General features: G+C 36.5%; 1 protein-coding gene across 1 annotated transcript; it reads left to right on the top strand.

The window, feature by feature from the left end:
• The first annotated feature begins 1,958 nt into the window (after window positions 1-1,958).
• On the top strand, window positions 1,959-19,847 carry sip3 (septin interacting protein 3). Its single transcript, XM_019052522.2, has 11 exons — window positions 1,959-2,401; window positions 4,081-4,173; window positions 5,552-5,704; window positions 6,563-6,611; window positions 7,379-7,609; window positions 8,393-8,492; window positions 9,243-9,385; window positions 10,140-10,532; window positions 11,829-12,012; window positions 13,754-13,828; window positions 14,865-19,847. The coding sequence occupies exons 1-11, from the start codon at window positions 2,264-2,266 to the stop codon at window positions 15,028-15,030; spliced, it is 1,725 nt and encodes a 574-aa protein (XP_018908067.2). The 5' UTR covers window positions 1,959-2,263; the 3' UTR covers window positions 15,031-19,847.
• Window positions 19,848-19,901: the final 54 nt, after the last annotated feature.

Here is a 19,901-nt window from a genome sequence, read left to right as displayed (position 1 = left end):
GAGGAAGCTTAAAGAATTTTCCGAATAGGCAGCTTGAGGTATAAATTAATTTTGCGAGGGCGAGGGTGTGATAATAGCTTGTCAAAGCAAGCCGTGATCTTTTCACGAAGCGCATAAAACGCCTTCATCGCCGAAGCTATGCAACAGCGGTTACGAACAGATATGTCTGTTCTTTTAGGAGGGTTCAATTCAATGATCGATCTTGACTAACAGCACTACTAGAACTACGTGATCGTGTGGCTCTATACTGCCGGGCTAAGGAAAAACGCCGTATGAATATTTGAGAATATCATATAAGGATGAGATGAATGGCTCATCTTCCCCATAGTCAGGGAAATTTTTCTTTGATTGTCAAGACAATGCGTAATATCAGAGGAGTTTTCTTACCGCACTTTTGATAGCATCGTGGTGTAAGTCTCGAAAAACGTACCTCAGTTGCAACGTTTGACATTTCCGCTGTTATTTAATCAATTTTTTCGAGGGAAAATCCGCGAAAGCGATTCAACTTTTGGAGGAATATTCTGAGCAGTATATGAAGAACAATCAGTAAAAATTCAAAAAAATATGACTCGGTGGTTCACTCTGTAAAAACTGAATTTTAAAACGCTCAAAAAACACATTTTTTTACCAAACCGTAAAGGGTCATACAAAAGAGAAAAAAAAGGAGGTGTTTGCATTTTGAGGATTGTGTACCCTGTGACGTAGGTCGGCACAACCTGGTCAGCAAAATCCGGAATTCGAAGTATGAAAAACGGACCATAACGTCCGATTTTATTTTCCTTAAATCAACTCATGATATAATTTCAAACACTTAATGTAGAATGCATTTTTCCATAAACTACACCATTTCCAAGAAAATCGATGATAAAAGTCGCCGTGCCGACCTACGTCATAAAAAAAATTCCAAGATGCCCGAAATGCAAACACCTCCTTTTTTTCTCTACGGTAAGAGATTACCTTAACGTCCTATCAGTCCACCTACAATTTTTAGTGTAGGCAACACAATCTCCTACGTGGTCGAATTGTGGCACTTACCATCCCGCATAATAATTGTCAGACGGTCTTCGCAGGCGATTTTGTTGTAGAAACCATGAGAGTTTAGAGATGATAAAAGGAAAAGAGAAGTAGGAGGGGGAAAAAGGAAGAAAAATGAATTAGAGAGAAGAGGAATAGAGGACGAAGAAAAGAGCATGGCCGGATTGCAAGAATTGATGGGAGATATCGCCCACTGAAAAGCGCCTTCAATTTCGCTGTATAGGCAACAAACGTACCGGAGACGGCGAGTGCGAACAGTGAATTATTCGAAAAACACAGCTTCAAGTACGCTCTCTAAGCCTTAGATTCGCCTTCATTTTTTCGCATAGGCAATAAAACTATCAGGAAGCGCAATCCATCCGAAAAGTCTACATTTATCCCGTTCGCTTGGATAATTAACTAGATTAAGAGGAGCGCAGAATTTTTGAGAGGCCGATAAGCTTTTAGAGAAGAGCCAAACTTGTGATTTCAGCAGTTGATCATTGCCGTAATGAACGGAAGCTACTCTATAAGTATAATTATATCGAGAGAAAAGTTTCAAGTGAGTGAATCCAAAACATTAGGATGGGTGCAAGTCCCTCCGTGCATTCAGAAATGAATTTTCTTGGACCGCAAATTTAAATTTCGCGCACTACTTTTGTTCCTAGTTTTCTCAAGCAAGCTGCCAACCCTGATTACAGAGTGCTATTGAAAATAGAACGCTTTGCTAACAATTATTGTCTTAAATTTAGCATTTAAATCTTGAGAACATATTTTTAATGCATTTTCTGAAGCCGCGTAAATTTAATTAGTGTACTCTCTCAATTATTTGCGAAAAGGAACGTAAAAATAAATCCCGTCTCTAGTAATGTCTCAAAAGTTAGGTTTAGTGTCAGCAGCTGGGACGATTCGTTGTTGATTTCTGATTGGTGGATTTCCAGCAAAATAGATAAGAGGAAGGATCAGATATGTGTCAATTATTGTTGATCGAATGCAATTCCACGGTGGTTTTCTTCTAGAAATAACTCATTCCTCCAATTTATAGTCCGCTAAAATATTAACTACTGTCTTTCCTATATTATTTAACGTTCTTAGTTCAACGCAGTCTCGTCTGCAAGTTCCGTGAAAATGCCCGCATACTGACGTGTGTGTTGGCATAATTGAAACCTTACCGTCGTCACTATAAATCCGTGAAAACATGACAAGTGTCGAGTTTTTCCTCTCTCTCGTTTCCTAAAAACCTAGTTAAATGATTAAAATGCGGCATATCAGTGTTACTTTGTTAAGTGTATTCTTAACTTTCGTGGTGATTGGCAATGCCTACTACCAGAAGCAGCAGTTCTACCCGTCGGTGGTGTATATCACCAAGTCCAACCCTAGTATGGCGGTATGTTAAACCGAAATTTTTTCTCTCCCACAACCCTGAAAGTTTGGGTTTTTTCCAAGCAGAGACTCTCTCATAATTCCCCAGCAATCGCACCTGGACTTACAACTTGCACTCGAAAATTTTCTTCCGCAGCAAGATGAGCCCATTTATCATGCCCCCACCTACAGCTCTTTACGCCTTATCACTTTTCTAGAAATTTTCTGTTTTGGAAAACCGTTGGGGATTTGTCATGGCTCTACAACTAGGAAGAGATTCGTGGTGACCGAATTTTGACATCATTACTATTCCCTGTCTTTCAGACTAAGCTGTTAAATATTGCATAAGGTTGGGTGCGTTCCGCTTTTCGTCTGTGGTTCACTGCAAATTTTCTGGAAGTGAGGTTGTTGGTGAAGCGGTGCAGCTGAATTGCTGCATCTCTTTAGAGACTCATATTTTTTACCCGAGAGGTGACCTTCTGTGGTGGTGTCAATTCTGTGGAAATTTACTTTATTTTAGCCTACTATGAGATGCTTCATTTAGCGTTTTATTGTCAACATTAAGTTTGGACTATCCGCTTTCTCGAAACTCATTAATGTATGCCAGGCAAGGGATAGAATGACAAGGCACCCTGTCCTAGAGTTCCGTTCTTTGGAGGACCCTTTTTTAGTTGCTGTCAGGAGCTCCTGTGTCGGACTAGATTTGTCATGGTGGCGTCCATCGGAAATTGAAAGTATGACTTGGCGGAGTGCTCCATATATAGGAGCACAAAGGGTGCAGAAAGGAGTGTGAGACTAGTATAGTACTGAAATACTAGAGGCAAGGAAATGAACACACCCAATGTTTATGTCAACTAATTTGGATTGAACCAGTTTTATACAACCACTAGCTACAGCGTAGCAATATATTTAATTCCAGAGGTGTTGTTAGCTAAGTTGGCATTTGTTTACTCTGTTGCTGCAAGCAACTGTGTTTCAGTTGTCAAATAGCAAGTGAGGATTAATCGCTGCTGTTGTCAATCCCTGATTGCTATCGGACGACTGCAACTTTGTTGCGTGCAAATGGGAAGCAAACAAATGCCAATGTAGCTGACAACACCTCTAACTGAAGCTCGAGTTCTAATATCATGGATTTTTTCATTTTTAAGCTGACACTACAGTATCTGAAACCAGAAGAAAGTTGGCAGTTGTCATCCCATGATCTAATAAAATAGCTTTGATTATCCTCGATGAAAGGATAGTTCTCTATTTTGGCTGATGAGCTTTAAATAGTTTGCACACTTGCCTCTGCAATGGCCACAGACTCCCATCTACGTACAAATAATGGTTTTTCTTCCAAATTTGTCATAATTTTTTTTTTTTTTGTTTAAAACCAATTCTCAATTAAGTAGCCTACAGGGCTAATACCACGCTTGATACCCCAATCCCAGTGATCATCGCATGAAACCATTGAACTCGGGTCGCCTGGCCAGGAATTGAACTCGGAACCTCTCGGTCATAGGGTCAGCGCTTCAACCACCACACCTCAGGAGGTTGACAGTCACACCTTCCACCACCCAAATTGTTTGAGTGTGCAGAAAGAATTACATGGTTCTATTTTCTATTATGTTCCCTGATGACAAAATGGGTGCTCAGTGTTAATCAATTCAACCTTAGAAAGCTAAAGTTATTGTGTTAATTAATTATCTTCCTTTGATATTTCAGGTGATATACATTCAAGCACTTGTGCTTGTTATTCTACTCGGGAAACTGATGAGAAAAATTTTCTTCGGCCAGTTAAGAGCCACAGAATTTGAGGTAAGTGTCTCATTGTTATTCTTAAAATAAAACTGCAAGCATTTACGGCCAGCATAGAAAGCGTAGGTCTGTGCATTTACACATGCTAATCATAGATGCATATATTTCTATATGCCATATAAATAATAAAATATAATTTATAACATAATGCCAAAATTACATTTTTGAGAGGAAACTTCTCAAGTTTTAGTCTATCATGTTTTAAGTAAAATACAATTCATGTGACGGAAAGTTTTGAAATTAATTTCAAGCAAGATGTCAACATGTTTTCTTAACACTAATCAAAATGCACACAAATGAGGAGCTTTTCGGAGAAACGGCCCATATTGATAAATCGCGTTTGTGAAAAATGCATTTGAAGTTTTCCTCATTACTTTCTGGCCACTGACAATGTTTTACAATGGATATTGGAGTCCGAACTCCAATGAATGTAACTGTCAGTGACCAGAAAGTAGTTAAGTATGGAATCTTCAAATGCATTTTTCCTCAACGTCATTTTTCGCTACTAGCCCTTTTTCTGGAAAGCTTCTCTATAATAGCCTTATGTTGTTCTTTTTGCCATTAGACTGACGCTAATTTTTTATACTCTTATCTTCTACAGAAGTTGATTTTTGAAATCCCTGTCGGGCAAATCATTTTCTAAATAAAATTTTGAAAAGAAATTTAACTAAACTTTGTCGGCCTCCTATGGTGTAGTGGTTGTAGCGCTAGCCCTATGACCAAGAGGTCCCGGGTTCGATTCCCGGCCAGGTGATCTGAGTTTGATGGTCTCAGGCAATGGTCACCTGGGGCTGGGGTAATAAGCGTGGGATTAGCCGATAGGCTATTTGAAATTGGTAAAAAAAAAAAAAAAAAAAAAAAAAAAAAAAAAAAAATAATTAAGAGAGCCACTCCTTTTCTCTTTGCATCTTTGCAGCAAATATGCAAATCTCTCTCTTTTGTGTGAAATATTTACTATAATCAACCGTCTCATCATAACGTAAATTTTGGTTTGTTAACTGTTGACGAAATCTGTAAACAGTTGTCCTGCGCGTTAACAAATTTGGTAATTTCATCAACCAGTCAGAGCCAGGTGACCTGTTTACAGGACTGTTGATGGATTTCACTCTCTCAACCAGAATTGTCAACAGGTTCGATAACGTGGTCCGGAGCACGTTTACGAAACTCTAAACTGTTGACGAAAATTAAATTACACTTACTCACGGGCAATTTGGCAGGAAAGGCTAGGCCACACCCATTTGATCACAACCAAAGAACGAAAATTTGTTTTGATGATGTATTTTGTAAACTACTCACGGATTTCGTCAACAGTTTACAAACGAAAACTTGCTTTAATTTCTCTTAATGGTTAAATTTTTTTTGTTTTTTATTCATGTAGCATCTGGTTGAAAGATCATGGTATGCCATTACGGAGACATGTCTGGCATTCACAGTTTTCAAAGATGACTTCAGCCCCAAGTTTGTAGCTCTGTTTACCCTTGTGCTGTTTCTGAAGTCATTCCATTGGCTTGCAGAAGACCGAGTAGATTTCGTGAGTACAGTCTGTTATCTCTCTCTTTTTCCTACCATGTAAATCAATACCATTTCAATTTCCTTCCAAGAACAACTATGACTTGTCATCAAAAATCCTCAGCAAGCAAAAAACCACCTTTCAGAGTTCATATTTTCATGCACAGGTTACAAAATTTTTTTCTTTAAACTCACAAGAGGTACTAATTTTAGCTGTGAATGAGGGAGAGTTTCTCTCAATTTAGAGAGTTTCGCAACAAAATTAACTTTAAAGTCCACAGTTAACAAAAATTGACAATTATTTCAATGCACTCCAACTCTGCATAAAGATAAGTAAAGAGCACATTTTGACCGAATAATTCTGAAGCAGTATAACAAATACTGCAAAAGGCATCGAAAAAATATTTACCTATAGAACAGAAATAAATAAGATAAATAATGGCACACAAACTAAGATAAAGGAATTACCGAGTATATTTGACAAGTCTGCCAACTGTCATTTGCAGAGTGACAAACAAGCAAACACATTAAGCTGAATGGCTTACTTGACAAGCATAGTAGCTTTACACGTAGATGCCAAACTTTCTGGAAAAAAAGTTCTCAACTTAAAAGTTTCAAATGAGGGTTTTTAATGGACAACTTGGCATTGTTGATTCAGCTGTGCTTGATTGCTAGTCAACTCAAAGTGTTTATTTGATCTGAGAAAAGCGTATTCACCTCAAATTCATGCGGAAACCGGTGGATCTTTTGAACTAAAAACAGAAAAAAATTTATCGGAAGGGCGAAATAAGTTATTTTGAAAGAATTGATTAAAAATGGTGTCAAGATCGTCCTACCTAGCTATACTTTCATTTTATGTTAGCTGTTTATGCTTTTTCAGATGGAAAGGAGTCCAAATATATCGTATCTCTTCCATTTCCGGGTTTTATGTGAGTATCCGTATTAGTATATTTTTTTTAGGTTTATTAAAGTTTGCACAAGTAGGAGCCACACTATTGTCCTGCAGAAAGGGAGGTATCTCAACTCCTCATTCAGTTTTTCTCCACACGGAAAAAGCAAATGTATACACCTTCACCACTTGAAAGTTTTAAAAAAAACTTAATTTTTGCATACCCATGGCTCCTGATCAAACTTTGATCGGTCATTAATTCATCATGTTTTTTGTTAGTAAATGACGCCTCTTTTTGCTAAAGGCCGTAAGGCAGGGAAAATTTGCTTCTGGGTGTCACAGCTAAAAAAATTCAAAATCCTGGAACCGGCCAATGAATTGAAGCCTGACGCTGCGAATAGTATTGAAATTTTTCTAGAAATATTCACTTCAATACTATATTTAATTCTGGATATCATTCACTGCAGTTGTTGAAAAAATTTTCCAATCAACTTGATCCTTCAACTTTGTACCCATCGATTCATCCTAGCCTAAACTGTAGTTATCGGTGTTGTCAGATGTTACAAACACATCCTTCAGCAAATATTTTAAGCAATTCCATGAAATAAAAAAGTGAAGAAAATTTCAAACAAAACGGGCCGTGCTGAAATTATGAAATCCAACTCTCTGGACAGAGTTAGGATCATTAACTGCAGTGACAGAGCTATCCTATGTGTCCCTCGCAAGGACTGAATCTTCTACTGTGTCTAATTTGACCCGTGTATATTCCTTCTGTATTTTCTTATCTGTTTTTTCTCCTGGTTTTAGTGCTTCTCGTCGTATTGGGACTCCTCGACTTGCACTTCGTAGCTGCTGCATACCAATCAACCGTTACAAAAGGTGCATCAGTCCAGCTAGTATTTGGGTTTGAGTACGCCATTCTCTTGACTGTAGTTTTCAACATTGCTGTCAAGTATGTTTTGCACACGGTGGACTTGAACCGAGAGATATTCTGGGAGAACAAAGCTGTCTTTTTACTCTACATGGAACTTGTCATGGGTGAGTTGTACATTATTATCCCTTAAACGTGCAGCGTGATTTGTAAGTGTGACGAAAAGAATGATCATTGTTTTCCAGTTCTTTCTTGATAAAAAGCTTCGAAAATTTTTCCTTTTAGAGTTTGATAGATTACTGCAAGTCATTACTATGGTTGACTAGTATAATTTTCGAATTTTACACCCGAATTTCAATCCTAATGAAGGTCTTGAATGTATTTCTGGACTAATTATACTTCAAAGTCAACGACTGCTAGAAATTCATTGCAACAGCCGTAGCCCTGAATGATGGCATACCCAGAACAATTGAGTTAATTTCTGACTTTTATTCTCCTTGTCACCTTTCAAAGAATTTTTTTTATTATTACAAAGCATTGGACTTATCTTTATTGACTCATTGTTCTTTTATGAGCCAACTCATAAAATTTTCAAAAATGGGACTGTCTTACTGAAAAGAATATCTGGAGATGGCCTTGTTGAAAATAACATGAGTTGATAGCGTTCTGCCCTTGAGTTATTTATTCACTGTAAGTGTGAGTCATCCTGACGGAAGAGGCATTATTTCTAACAATTGAAAGTACTGCCCTTGCATAATTTATTTATTTTGACAAGGTAATGTCAAAGAATTATTGCATAAATTATCTTTATTCGAATTTTTAGGATTTCCAATTTAGTAATGGTTTCTCGGAGCCATAAATGTATTTTATGAATTAGGAAGTTTGAAACTGATATCCTCATCCATCTCAAAACCATGACTAATGTTCCTTTTTTATTTCTTTTTCTCCAGGTTTCATCAAAGTTGTACTGTATGTATTCTTTGTTGTTATAATGATTCGATTTTACACGTTACCTTTGTTCGCATTCAGACCAATGTATTATGCAATGCGGTGAGTTATAATTTATTTTGAAGTTAGTTAATTTTTATTTTTTTAAAATAAAAAGTGGCATCATCGATAAAGTTAACAAAGTGCCTGCCTCGTTATATTTATTGTCTCCATGATCAAAGGTAGACAAAATAACAAGTATACAACAAAAGCTTCTGAATAATTTTTTGAATACTCAAATTTTGTTTGTTAAAAATACTGAAAATGATAAGCGCAAAATCATGCAATGCTTACAGCTTCTATTGGACGAAAAATGTATGTATTCTCAGGGGTTCAAAGTTAAAATTGGCATGAAGAATTGTTTGCACTTAAATTGGCTTTTAAGGACTCAGAAATATCATTAAATGAGCAACTATGTAAGTATATAAGTGAGAAAATATTTGAACATATCTCCTGAAAAAAGGTTTGAAGTTCATTTAACTAGAACATTTTTGGATAAATTAAGATGGCTCAATAATCTCATCAACTTGAAAACTGAAGCTGAAAACTTACTACCCTTGTCATAAAATTGGATGAATTTTTTATATGAAGCATACCTAGGTATTTAAGTAATAATAATCTATTTTGTTGATAGTATTGGTGTACTTTATGTTTCAAGTCCTCCTGCGAGCCTTTTGACTTTACGGTCCTCTTTGTTTTGCGAGCCTTTTGACTTTACGGTCCTCTTTGTTTTTTTTCCTTTTCACCAATTTTTGTGTAATTCAGTTGAAAAACATAAAGAAAATAATTCTTGCCTTTTTTTCACCATTTCAGGAACTTTAAGAAAGCATTAATCGATGTGATTCTATCACGTAGAGCTATCAGAAATATGAATACCTTGTACCCAGACGTAAATCCAGAAGAACTGACTGATGCCGATAATGTTTGTATTATTTGTCGGGAAGAGATGCAAACAGGTAATTTTATAATACCTCTCAATAATAACAACAAACAGTTGGTCTTACAGTAAGTTTTCTTTTTTTCTTCCTTCAGAACTAGTAAAGCTGTAAGATTAAGTATATTTCTGAAAGTTTGTGTGCAGGGAACAAAAGTTTTAGTGTTGTTCTTCCGATTTAAAATGTCTTGATTAATTCCTGACTCAGACGTTGAAAAATTTTAATGAAAAAAATTGAATGAAAGATTCACTGAAAATATTCTTCCACATAAAGTCAGTTTTGTTAAAAAATCGAAGTAACAGTTGGGAATTGAAATATTTAAGATAGAAAACGAAATGAAAGGTTTTAAGCATAAGCTTTTGCAAAAAAAATTGAAATAAAAAAAAAAAAAAAAAACCTAAAATACACTATTTTCAAAGCAAGTCATTCAATTGTGAGTTAATACTTAGTGTATGTGTTTCTCTTGTAATTTTTTCAAAACATCTAAATTTGATCTATGATAAATTTTAAAGTTCTCTTTTTTGGATCTTTACACAAGCTAGGAAAATTCCGAATATTTCATTGAAAAATTCACTATGTAGCGAGGTCTTGAAGTTGCTACTTTAACTTTCCGTGGAAATCACTCATTACACTGTTTGGCCATAATTAAATTCAGTCATACATAATTGTTTCTCACATTCTCAATACTCTTTATCAAGGTCGTATCTATTCAATGAGAATTATTTCCTCCTGCAAAGTTTACGATTCATTTTAATTTGATTGTCTCATTTTTCAGCTTCCAAAAGACTGCCGTGCAATCACATTTTCCACACGTCCTGTCTCCGCTCATGGTTCCAACGGCACCAGACGTGCCCAACATGTCGTCTCAACATTCTGCGAACTCCTGCACCGCAACAAACGCAACCAATGCAACCTCGAATGAACCAGAATCGCCCAGCTGAACCGCGTGCTCAACCGATGGGTCCACAGGACAACGCATTCATTCCACCTCCGTTCGCATTCCCCTGGATTCCCCAGCAGCCCCCAAACGTCCAACCCAATGCTGCTGATGCTGCGGCCAACCAGCCTGGTGCTCAGCAGGAACCAGCCGCTGCGCCAACAGGAGAGCAACCTCCGCCTACAGATTTCTCAAACTTCCAATTTTTCTGCCCTCCATTCCCCTTCTTTGGTGAGTCAAATAGTTTTAAGTTTTAATCCTGCCATTGCTATTCAGATGCATTCAATTAAAAAAAAGTCATTTACTTCAGGGGAATAAAAAAAATAAACATAATGGCTGCATGAATCTGCAACCACGTATCTTGGTTTGCGACGTTGCAGACTTCCTGTCATACTTTATTTTTTAAACAAAAAATTACCCAATGGCAATTCTTAAAAACTGCCGTGATTTTTCTTATTGATGCCGTGAAACTTTTGTGAAAACAACAAGGAATGTTGTCGATTTGTTCTTCTTAAAAAAATAAAATAGGAACGGAGACTTCAAGCACCATAAATGAAATATGTGGTTGCGGGCTTACCCGGTCGAAACGCACAGATAATAGTTTAAGATTGATAACATTTATCAGATAAAAAAACACACATCAATGGCTAAAATGCGCAACCACATATCTCCGCTGCAGACTTCCTATCGTACTTTATTTTTTCTTTGGGAAACTAGTCAGCGTAACTTCTTGAAAACTTATTTGATTTTTCTACTCTGTTAGCCAAAATTCTGTTTAAATTTCAAGCTATTAAATTGGCATGTTTTTCCTCAAAAAAATTAAATAAGAGCGGACATTTTAAAACATTGCAACAGAGATTTGTTGTTTTGCACTTTGGCCATTTTTACCTCTTAGTCCTCTATGTATGATGGCACTTGAGTATCAAAAATCCAAATCAATCGCCAGCCTTGAATCTTAAAAGCCAATCCAGCCTGTGAGTAAACAGATTCTCTCTTGATATCTCAAGTGTTGATTGATCGCTTTTGCATAAACGTGTTCAATTTAAATAAGCCTAGAGTAAATTCACTTAATGACATTGTATTGGTCAACCAAGATTTTTTCACTTTCTTGGCCATTTTTAAATGTTTTGGTAAAGTGCTGCCGAACCAAATCTTCCTCAACAGAGATTCTCGAAAGTAAAGGAGCGCTTCACCTAAAAATGTAAAACTGGCTTAAAATTGAAAAACTATCGGTTTTCAATTTTATTTTACCACGCTCTTTAATTTCATCAGTACGATTGTCAGCAATGTCTATCTCTTTTTTTTCCCTTTGAAACAAGGGAGGTACACAGAGGCCCTTGTTCATCCTTTTTTGACAAAGTAAATCCTTTAAGCTATTTTGTGTAGTTTAAAATCTTATAAATTTTGTCCAAATGACATTTCCTGTGCAAATACTGAATCTGAAATCAAATAAAATTCTCTGTGTATTGTCAGTCCAAACGTGAGCCTGGTGTAAGTTATAATTTTCTCACTCTTTTCCATTTTCAGGTATGCCCATTCCTCCTCCGCCAACTCCGCCCAGCGATTTGTCTAATATTTCTGAAGAAGAACTCAGGAAAATGGAACAGGCGAGCAAAGAGGGTATCGAAGCTCGACTGCGCTGTCTCCGAAACATTCAGTTACTTCTAGATGCATCCGTCGCTATGATGCAGCAATATGTCTCTGCAGCAAAGTAAGTGAGACAAAGGCAGTAGAATAAAACTCAAGGAACACTATTTCGATAATTTTTCTCTGAAATAATTAAAGTGCCTTTTCAAAGAGGTGCCAACTCTGAAAAAGAATAAAAAATCCCGGAGACAAGAAAACCTGGATCGCATTTACCAAAAAGGAACCAGAGCAATTGCAATGTTTCAGAAATATTTCTTCTTCATAATTATTTAAAAAATCTTACAGAATAGCAAAAACTTTTTGCTTTCCACCAAAAAAATTGTTAATTTTAAGTGAAAATAATTGTGTATATTTTAATACTGTAACATATATTGAGAATTTTTAAAAGTAAAGAAGAAGTTGCACAATTTTGAAAACACTGTAATGGACCACTAGACAAGGTACGAATTTAAGCATTCTGATACATGTATCTTAACCAGAATTTCACGTAGAACACGATTCGCGCAACGAAAATTACTGAAACCAACTCCTAACGAAGCTATTAACATTTTTATTTCACAATGGTTACGAGGAATTTGAACTGCCCGCTCGCAAGAAACTCAAAGCTCTACGTGAGTCAAATCGCGCACTACAACGGTTTCAGCAATCTTCTCAATCGATCAATGTTCATTTCCCACCATGTGTTGTTCAAACTATTAGCAATTTGCTATAACTGAGCCAAAGCGTCAAGATTGAGGTTGCCAGATTTTTAAATCGCAAAGACTGTCATGATAATGTTTAGCGCGGGATGTGAATCACGTAGAGTATTGAGTTTTCATGAGCGGGTGGTTTAAATTCACGCATCAAGAATCATTAAATATCTTCGTAAGGAGTTGATTTCGGTAATTTTTGTTGTGCGCATCGTCTTTTACGTGAAATTTTAGTCAAGAAACATGTATCAGAATGCTGGAATTCGTACCTTGTCTAGTGGTCCATTGCGCTGGCTCCTTTTTGCTAAATGCGATCCAACTATACCTACAGGAGGCAGAAAAGAATTACTTTTACATCATAAACTCAATTTGATAAAATCCTGGTTGGGAAGACAAGGCAGATGAAAAGAATCGAATTCCTCTGAATGATAACAGCAAGGGACGCAGCGCACACACACCTAGCAACAGTTTCACTTCTCCACAAAACATGTGTGTAACAGTGTCAAAAAAATCACTTTTCAGCCATGCTTTCTCTGACATTGCTACCAACAAAATTTAATTTCAAAAGCTTGATGTGCTCAGGAGGGCATAAAACATATTGGATCAAATATTAACAAAATTCAGCCTGCTTTGAATTTCTTGGTATTTGATGCAGGGTCCTGTCCTGTGCATTATCTCTTTCTTCATTTGAATGTATTTACTTACAGAAAACTTCTTGGAGACATTTTGTTTGGTGAGCTTTTGAAAAATCAATACTTAATTCGAGATTTTAAATGTTGCTGTAGAGATTCATATTTTTCGACTTTCGCAACCACTTTGCTAAATCCTGTTCAAAACTGAGGATCATACTGTTGTTAGATAAAGCCAAATATCCCAAAGAGGAGACCTGCTTTTTTTATTATTTAATAGATTTGCGTCCAATCGGTGTGTGTAAAGGCACTGTGACTGTTATAAATAATGCCTCCAAATTTGGGAAAATACTCTACAGAGCAAGCAAGAAGTTCCCTTTAAAAAATTGTAACAACCCAAGAAGCTTTTCGATTAGAATCATTCAATTCCAAGTATCAATGGAAGCATTTTATAGCAGATTCTAATTTTTGAATGATTACTTTTCAGCACTGCAGAGCTAGCTGCGAATGCATCACAGAGTGGGGCGGCCTCTACTTCTAGTTCCAATGTGCGACAGCCTGGGTAACTATTTTTTTAATCTCTTCAAAATCTAACTATCTTTCAAGCTGTTCTTTTTGTTATATATGCTTTTTATGAGTTTGTTTATTAATTTTGAATTCTTGCACTTCAGAACATTTTATTATTTTTTCTTTTTTTTTGAGTACACTCAGTTCATCGGAACCTATTCTAATTGGTTTGAATGATACATACAGGGGTGCAGAATCTTCCAAGCTTCCACATTTTCACGCGTCCGCCCATGGGCTTTCCACATATTTTTCATTGGTTTTCCACAAAATTTCCCACCAATTTAAAAAAGAGATTACCTTTTTGTCTGTTTTTCTTTGACTTTCGACTGATGATCCTTCAAAATTTTCCCTCCCACCATATTTTGAAGGCTTTTCTACATTTTCACGTGCCTAGGCAGGCGCGTGATTGGGCATTCCCTGCACCCCTTGATACTCGCCCATGAAAAACGAGTTCAAAGTTGCGTATTTTGAGCTCTTATTTAAACACGCATCTTTTAGAAAGGCAAGATGATGTTAGCAAGTATCCCTCTTATTGTGGCCTTGGCCATCCTGATTGCATGATCTCTCTGCCGTGATTCATGGTTCATGCATCTGTCATCAATACACCATCACAAAGATCACGAATTGCTGTAGAAACACAGTGAATTTTGGAATTTAGCAGAATGAAAATGTTTTTCTAGTGCCAGAATCTGAAGTGACGGAAAATTATAAATGGGGTCAGAAAAAGTTTAAAAAAAGTCAGAAAATAAATCAAATGTTTAAATTTGTTTAGCTTATTGACCTCCACTTAGAATTTATTCACTGGAATGAGTTTGTTGACTGCTGAGATGGAACCTAATGCGCTCCAAAAGGCATTCCTATACATAAATTCGAAGGGCGAGTGAGTGCGCTAAAATTTTCAAAAATTTTTAGAATTTGAAGCAAAATAACATTATCTAAGTGAATAAATAACCAAAGTGAAACAGAATTAGACAACGCTTGACAAGCTTTGATCTCTAAGCAAATAAATGAGTAACTTTCTATTTTTTCAGCGCTGAAGGAGCCAGCACAAGTAGCAAAGAATCTAGTCCTCTCAGCGCAGAACCAAGCCCATCCTCCCAGCCGCAAGCTGGACCATCCTCTAGTTCGAGTAGTTTATCGGAACAGGAAGATATACGAAAACGAAGGCTACAGAAATTCGACCAGGCGGCCAAGTAAACCTGCTCCTCGCTATTTATCAATAACTCTTTTGATGTCCCTATCTCTAGCCGAATTGTTGTTGATTCTGATTAGTGATCACTGAGCAACGTTTCTCGTAATGGACCTCCGTTCTGCGTCAGAAATCACACTCAATGACACACGTTTTCTCATCAAAATATTACTTACGATACAGTGAATACATTGAAAGTTTTCGAATCTAATTCCCAATTGAGAAGTTGGTGTTTTTTGTGAACGTTAATATAAATTTGATGCTTGCTGAAGAACCTAAGTTTTTCCAAATCGAATCGGGCATTGTACTGATCTCAGTGTCCTTTACAATGAAATCATTTTCACGGTGTGCTGAACAAGTTCAGGAATTCAAAGCAGCAGAGGAAGGGGACATTTTTTGAAAGCCAAATTTAGTTTCTAGCTGAACGATAAGTTTGTTCCCATTAGCCAATTTCACAGTATCAATTTGGATTTTTTTCTAATGCAGGCCCTCTGAATTGGCCATAAAATTTTAAATTCCAAATTGGGCTGTGACAGCTAACATTATCCTTGTGAGTTATGTTTGGAAATTTTGGTATGTTTGACATACTTTGCTCAAAATTTTGATGAGAAAACCTGGTTTATTTTTAGTACTTCAATTCTGACTCTACCTACGCGGTCCATTTCGGTGAAAAATCTCTTAGTGTCTCTCACTGAGTCCCTAAATGATAGGTTTTTTGTGACGTTCATGTTTCCTTTATCGTTTTTTCAGCGATCTCTAACTACTATACTGCTGTGCTAAGGAAGAACGCCGTATGAACGTTCGAGAGTTGCCAAATTTCTTCCCTTAAAATTTTTATTTTCACGGAGAGTTTTGAATATTTTCTCTAGTACTTTCAGATAATTTAGATTTGATTGCGACCAAAATTGTCTTTAAAATTGTAGGAAAAATATTCTTAGATTCCATTTCATCAAAGGAAATTTGGTAACGTCGAAAGGCTCCCACAGCGTTCAGGTCAGCAGTGTAGCTCAGGGCCGTCAGATATTTTAAAAAATGTCAAATTTTCCTCCAAGTTGTTCAGAAAGTTTACGGGATTTTTTATCGTTTGATGGCCCTGCTCTTGTTATTGCTACTTTTTCCTACTTGCGGAACTGTAAACTTCGCATCCTACATCAAGCGCTTGCTGGACCGCTTAAAAATCATGCGGTGGCACCTTGAAACATGTTTCATTTTCCCTCCTTTCCATTGGTTCATAATGGGTGGAATCTTGAGCAACTATCATAGAAATTAACCCTCTTAAAGTTTTCTTCAATATTTTTATCATGTGAACCATGGGTACTTAATAGACGCTATTAGTGGTGATGTCATCATAGGGCTCTTTCATTGTGTAAAATTGGATCCAAACGGTAACAATGATGTAACCTCTTTTAATGCTACCACTGAGAATGTGTCAATGTAAATGGCTTTCTTGTGATGTAACATTAATAGGGTCTATTTTAACTTACTTTTAAGAATGATTTATTTCCTCCATCTGTCATCAAGTGCACTATGTCCGAGCCTTCAATTTTGTAATTGTTGTACCTTCCAGAAATTAAATTTCTTAATGCAATCGTAAAGAAGGAAGAGGATTTTTTTTGTCCATTTTAACGGTGTTGAACACTGCCGTGGCGAAGGACAAAACCACAGAGGAAAAACGAGTTAAGTAAATCAGAATTGTGATGCATAATGTCTCATTTGTCTAACGCAGAAAATCCAAATCTTTTCTTTTTAAAAGTATGAAAAAGCCATTTAAGCAATTATTATTTTATCGATTGAGGGTTTCAATTTGCATCACATAGTGGTTCAGTTTAACTTATTGGTTAATTTTATTTCGAGGTTTCAGTCTAATCTAAATTCTGTCCGATAAAATTTTTTAGTCAAACCTCCAAATTGTAGTGCCGAAGAGAAATGTCGTGAAAACCCTCAATAGTTGCTGAATTTCTTCTAATGAATTATGAATTCTCAAGACGACTCCTGAATATTTCGTTCCAAACTCTCTGAGAATTTAAGTCGCACCTATTGAAAATTTTATTTCTCTTTGATGGATGAGATAAGGGTCTAATGGGAGTTCTACATCCTTGAAGGTCTTCTTCCACAGCTCCTTCTACAATAAACGTCTTGAGAAAAGCTATGTCAGTATGTAGCTCAAAGCTAATCGTGCAAAATTTCCACAGCTTCAGGACACAGAGACAGACTTGGTTTTTGGTAACATCTGCAACATGTTACAAAAATATTGATTAGTATAGTCCTTTCTTGTGACCACCAAGAGAGCAGTCGAGAAACGTGAGGTTAGAATCCCTATAATAATCTTGAATCTTGCAGAGAGAATGTTGTCATTGCGGAACAAGAAAATGTAACGACAGCATTGTCTACTTGGTACAAAAAAAAAATCCTATTAGGTTGATACTGTCTAATATTATTTGGTCTCACTCAAACAAAATAATGAAGTGACGCATGGTTGTATTACTGTTATGATTTTTAAGTCAAACAAAGGTTGACTCTAGAGAAATTTAGAGTTGTATGATCTTTTTTTTAAACTATTCTTGTCTTTGCTATTATCTTAGATAATTCCCAATATATCTATTGAAATTACATCATCCCAAGGCTCATTCTTTTTTATTTTGGAATCAGGAGAGCCTCAAAATCAACATAGGTTGTCTGCTTCGACAACTCAGGAATATTCTTCATCAGGCATAAATCAGAGAATTCTTCGAGCTAAAATTTACCAATTTTTTGTTTTTTTAAATACTTTGAACCCCTACCTGTCAGTAACATTTGGTAGTGGTTTCAGTTATTCAATAGGAACTGTTTTCAAAATTGTATTTTGAGATGATCATTCTACCAAAAATTACCTAACTTCTAACATTGCGTATGTTACGTCACTGACTCTTTTTCTTCCTAGTGAACGGTATTGAAACAAGCTTAAGATAAGACTGCACCTCTCTGCGCAGAAAGCCTCCAAAATAAAGCACTATAATGCTGTTTTAATCTGCTGTTTGAAAATACTTAAAGGTAAAAATCCAAGATTCTAATACTGTCCGCCCCCCCCCCCCCCCCCCGCCCCCTGCCATACCACAAAGCTCTCAATTTTTTACAGAAAATCAATGATGAATTTGAAAACTAAAACATTTTCAGATTGCTATATTCCTAGAATATACCTAATTTATAGCTTGTCTATAGGCTAAGTAATTTTCATGTTTATTTTTTTTTGGCACTTCAAAGCAGGGAGAAATTCATATTACGCACTCTCCCCCCCCCCCCCCTTTTCATGACAACATGGGGAATGGAAAAAAGATAAGGCTCAGATTTTGATCTTCAACACACACATGAGAGCCCCATTTACAGTGCTCTCTGGCGCCTTGCGACACCTGCCACAGACCTGTACCCTTCTTAAGCCCCATTTTGGTCTACATTTGGTAAACTAAAACGGTATTTCTTTACTTTATTTTTAAACTTTCCGCGTAGAGAGGTACATTGTCACTTCAACGTAGCTTATCGTAGTTTCAATCACAACTTGTACATTGGATAACTGTGGTTTTAATACAGCCATGTTCAGCCATGAATTGGTCCTTCTATCATTTTCTTCCTCTTATCACGAGGCATTCCACCTGCGTTTTTAAAACTAACCGATGGTACACGAGCGCCTAAGAGAAGCAATAATATTGAATACATTGCAGCTGTTTCTAATTATTAAGGTTGCTTTTGATATTTCTGGAAAGGTTAGGTCTTAAGGTGGAAGGGAGGTGGGGAGACTGCCTTTTAAACCTCCGTTAAAATGCTCTCCTCCCTTCACAAAGTGTTCACTATTTCCGAAATGTTTCAAAGCATGGGCACAGTTGTTTAAGGAGTCCTCTCACCTCATAGAACCAGGGTGTCTACAGGTCTGGAAAACCGGAAGTTTTCAGGGAATTTCATCAGATCAGGAAAATTTTGGGAAAGTTAGAAAATTTGATGATTAAGCTTCGAATTTTGAAAAATCTTGAAACTTCTCAGTTAGGTTCGGGATTTAATGCTCTCAGTCACATTCTGGAGAGGAATCAGAGGAATAATTTTCAATGAGAATTGCGATTTTCGTTAATTGAATAATTAATACTTGAAGACAAAAGGCTGAAATGTCTTAGTCATTTGAAGTGAAATAAATGTAAAACATTCCTTATTTTCAGTTCTTTGTGTGTACATTGACAATGTGACAAGTCCAATGATTTTGATTATTTCGATCAGAGAAAACGTGGAAAAATCAAGGAATTTTTGCCTGCCAAGTCCGTAGACACTCTGGAAACTATACATTTTTCAGTTGAAATAACCAACATAAAATTTGGGTTTTTGTGCCGAAATTTTCATTTTACAATCTAATACAGCAAGCCCTGTATTTTGTTAACCCGACACGGTACCCCATCTCTTAACTTACAATAGCAGAGGCCTTGAGTTCTGTTTAATACGATAACTTAAGTAGAAAGTTTGTGTGAAGTTTTTTTTAATTTGATATAAGAGAAAGAGCCCTGTAAGGTCTCAGTCTCAGGAAAATCGCAGATTGAGCTTTTTTGCTATGATAAGTCCTTAAAAAAGTGTCTATTTTTATAATTCCTGTAATTGGTGTAAATCTGTACTATAATGTTACTGTTTTGTGTACACTTGTTGTAATTTTCTCCCCTGTAAATAACCACTCCTCTGTGCATATTTTTATCTCGTTTTCGTGTTGCATACTTGGTGTTGTAAATGACTTCTCTGTCGTGCGCTCTCGCGTAGCCAGGTGCGGAGATGTAATTTGATCCTCCGACCTCGTAACGCTTTTTTTTTTTTTTTTCTTTCTTTTTTTAAAATACTAATTCACTTTATTAGTGTCCCTAGACTAATGACTGAG

This window comes from Bemisia tabaci, chromosome 9, assembly GCF_918797505.1.
Source record: "Bemisia tabaci chromosome 9, PGI_BMITA_v3".
In the NCBI taxonomy this organism is placed as follows: Eukaryota; Metazoa; Arthropoda; class Insecta; order Hemiptera; family Aleyrodidae; genus Bemisia; species Bemisia tabaci.
The sequence above is the reverse complement of the archived record's forward strand: the minus strand, read 5'-3'. Positions and strand labels throughout refer to the sequence as shown.

Coding starts and splice junctions, on each gene's coding strand:
- sip3 (XM_019052522.2), top strand. CDS start 2,264: ATGATTAAAATGCGGCATATCAGTGTTACTTTGTTAAGTGTATTCTTA. Junction 5,705..6,562: donor CAGAAGACCGAGTAGATTTC/GTGAGTACAGTC, acceptor ATGCTTTTTCAG/ATGGAAAGGAGTCCAAATAT. Junction 13,829..14,864: donor TCCAATGTGCGACAGCCTGG/GTAACTATTTTT, acceptor CTATTTTTTCAG/CGCTGAAGGAGCCAGCACAA.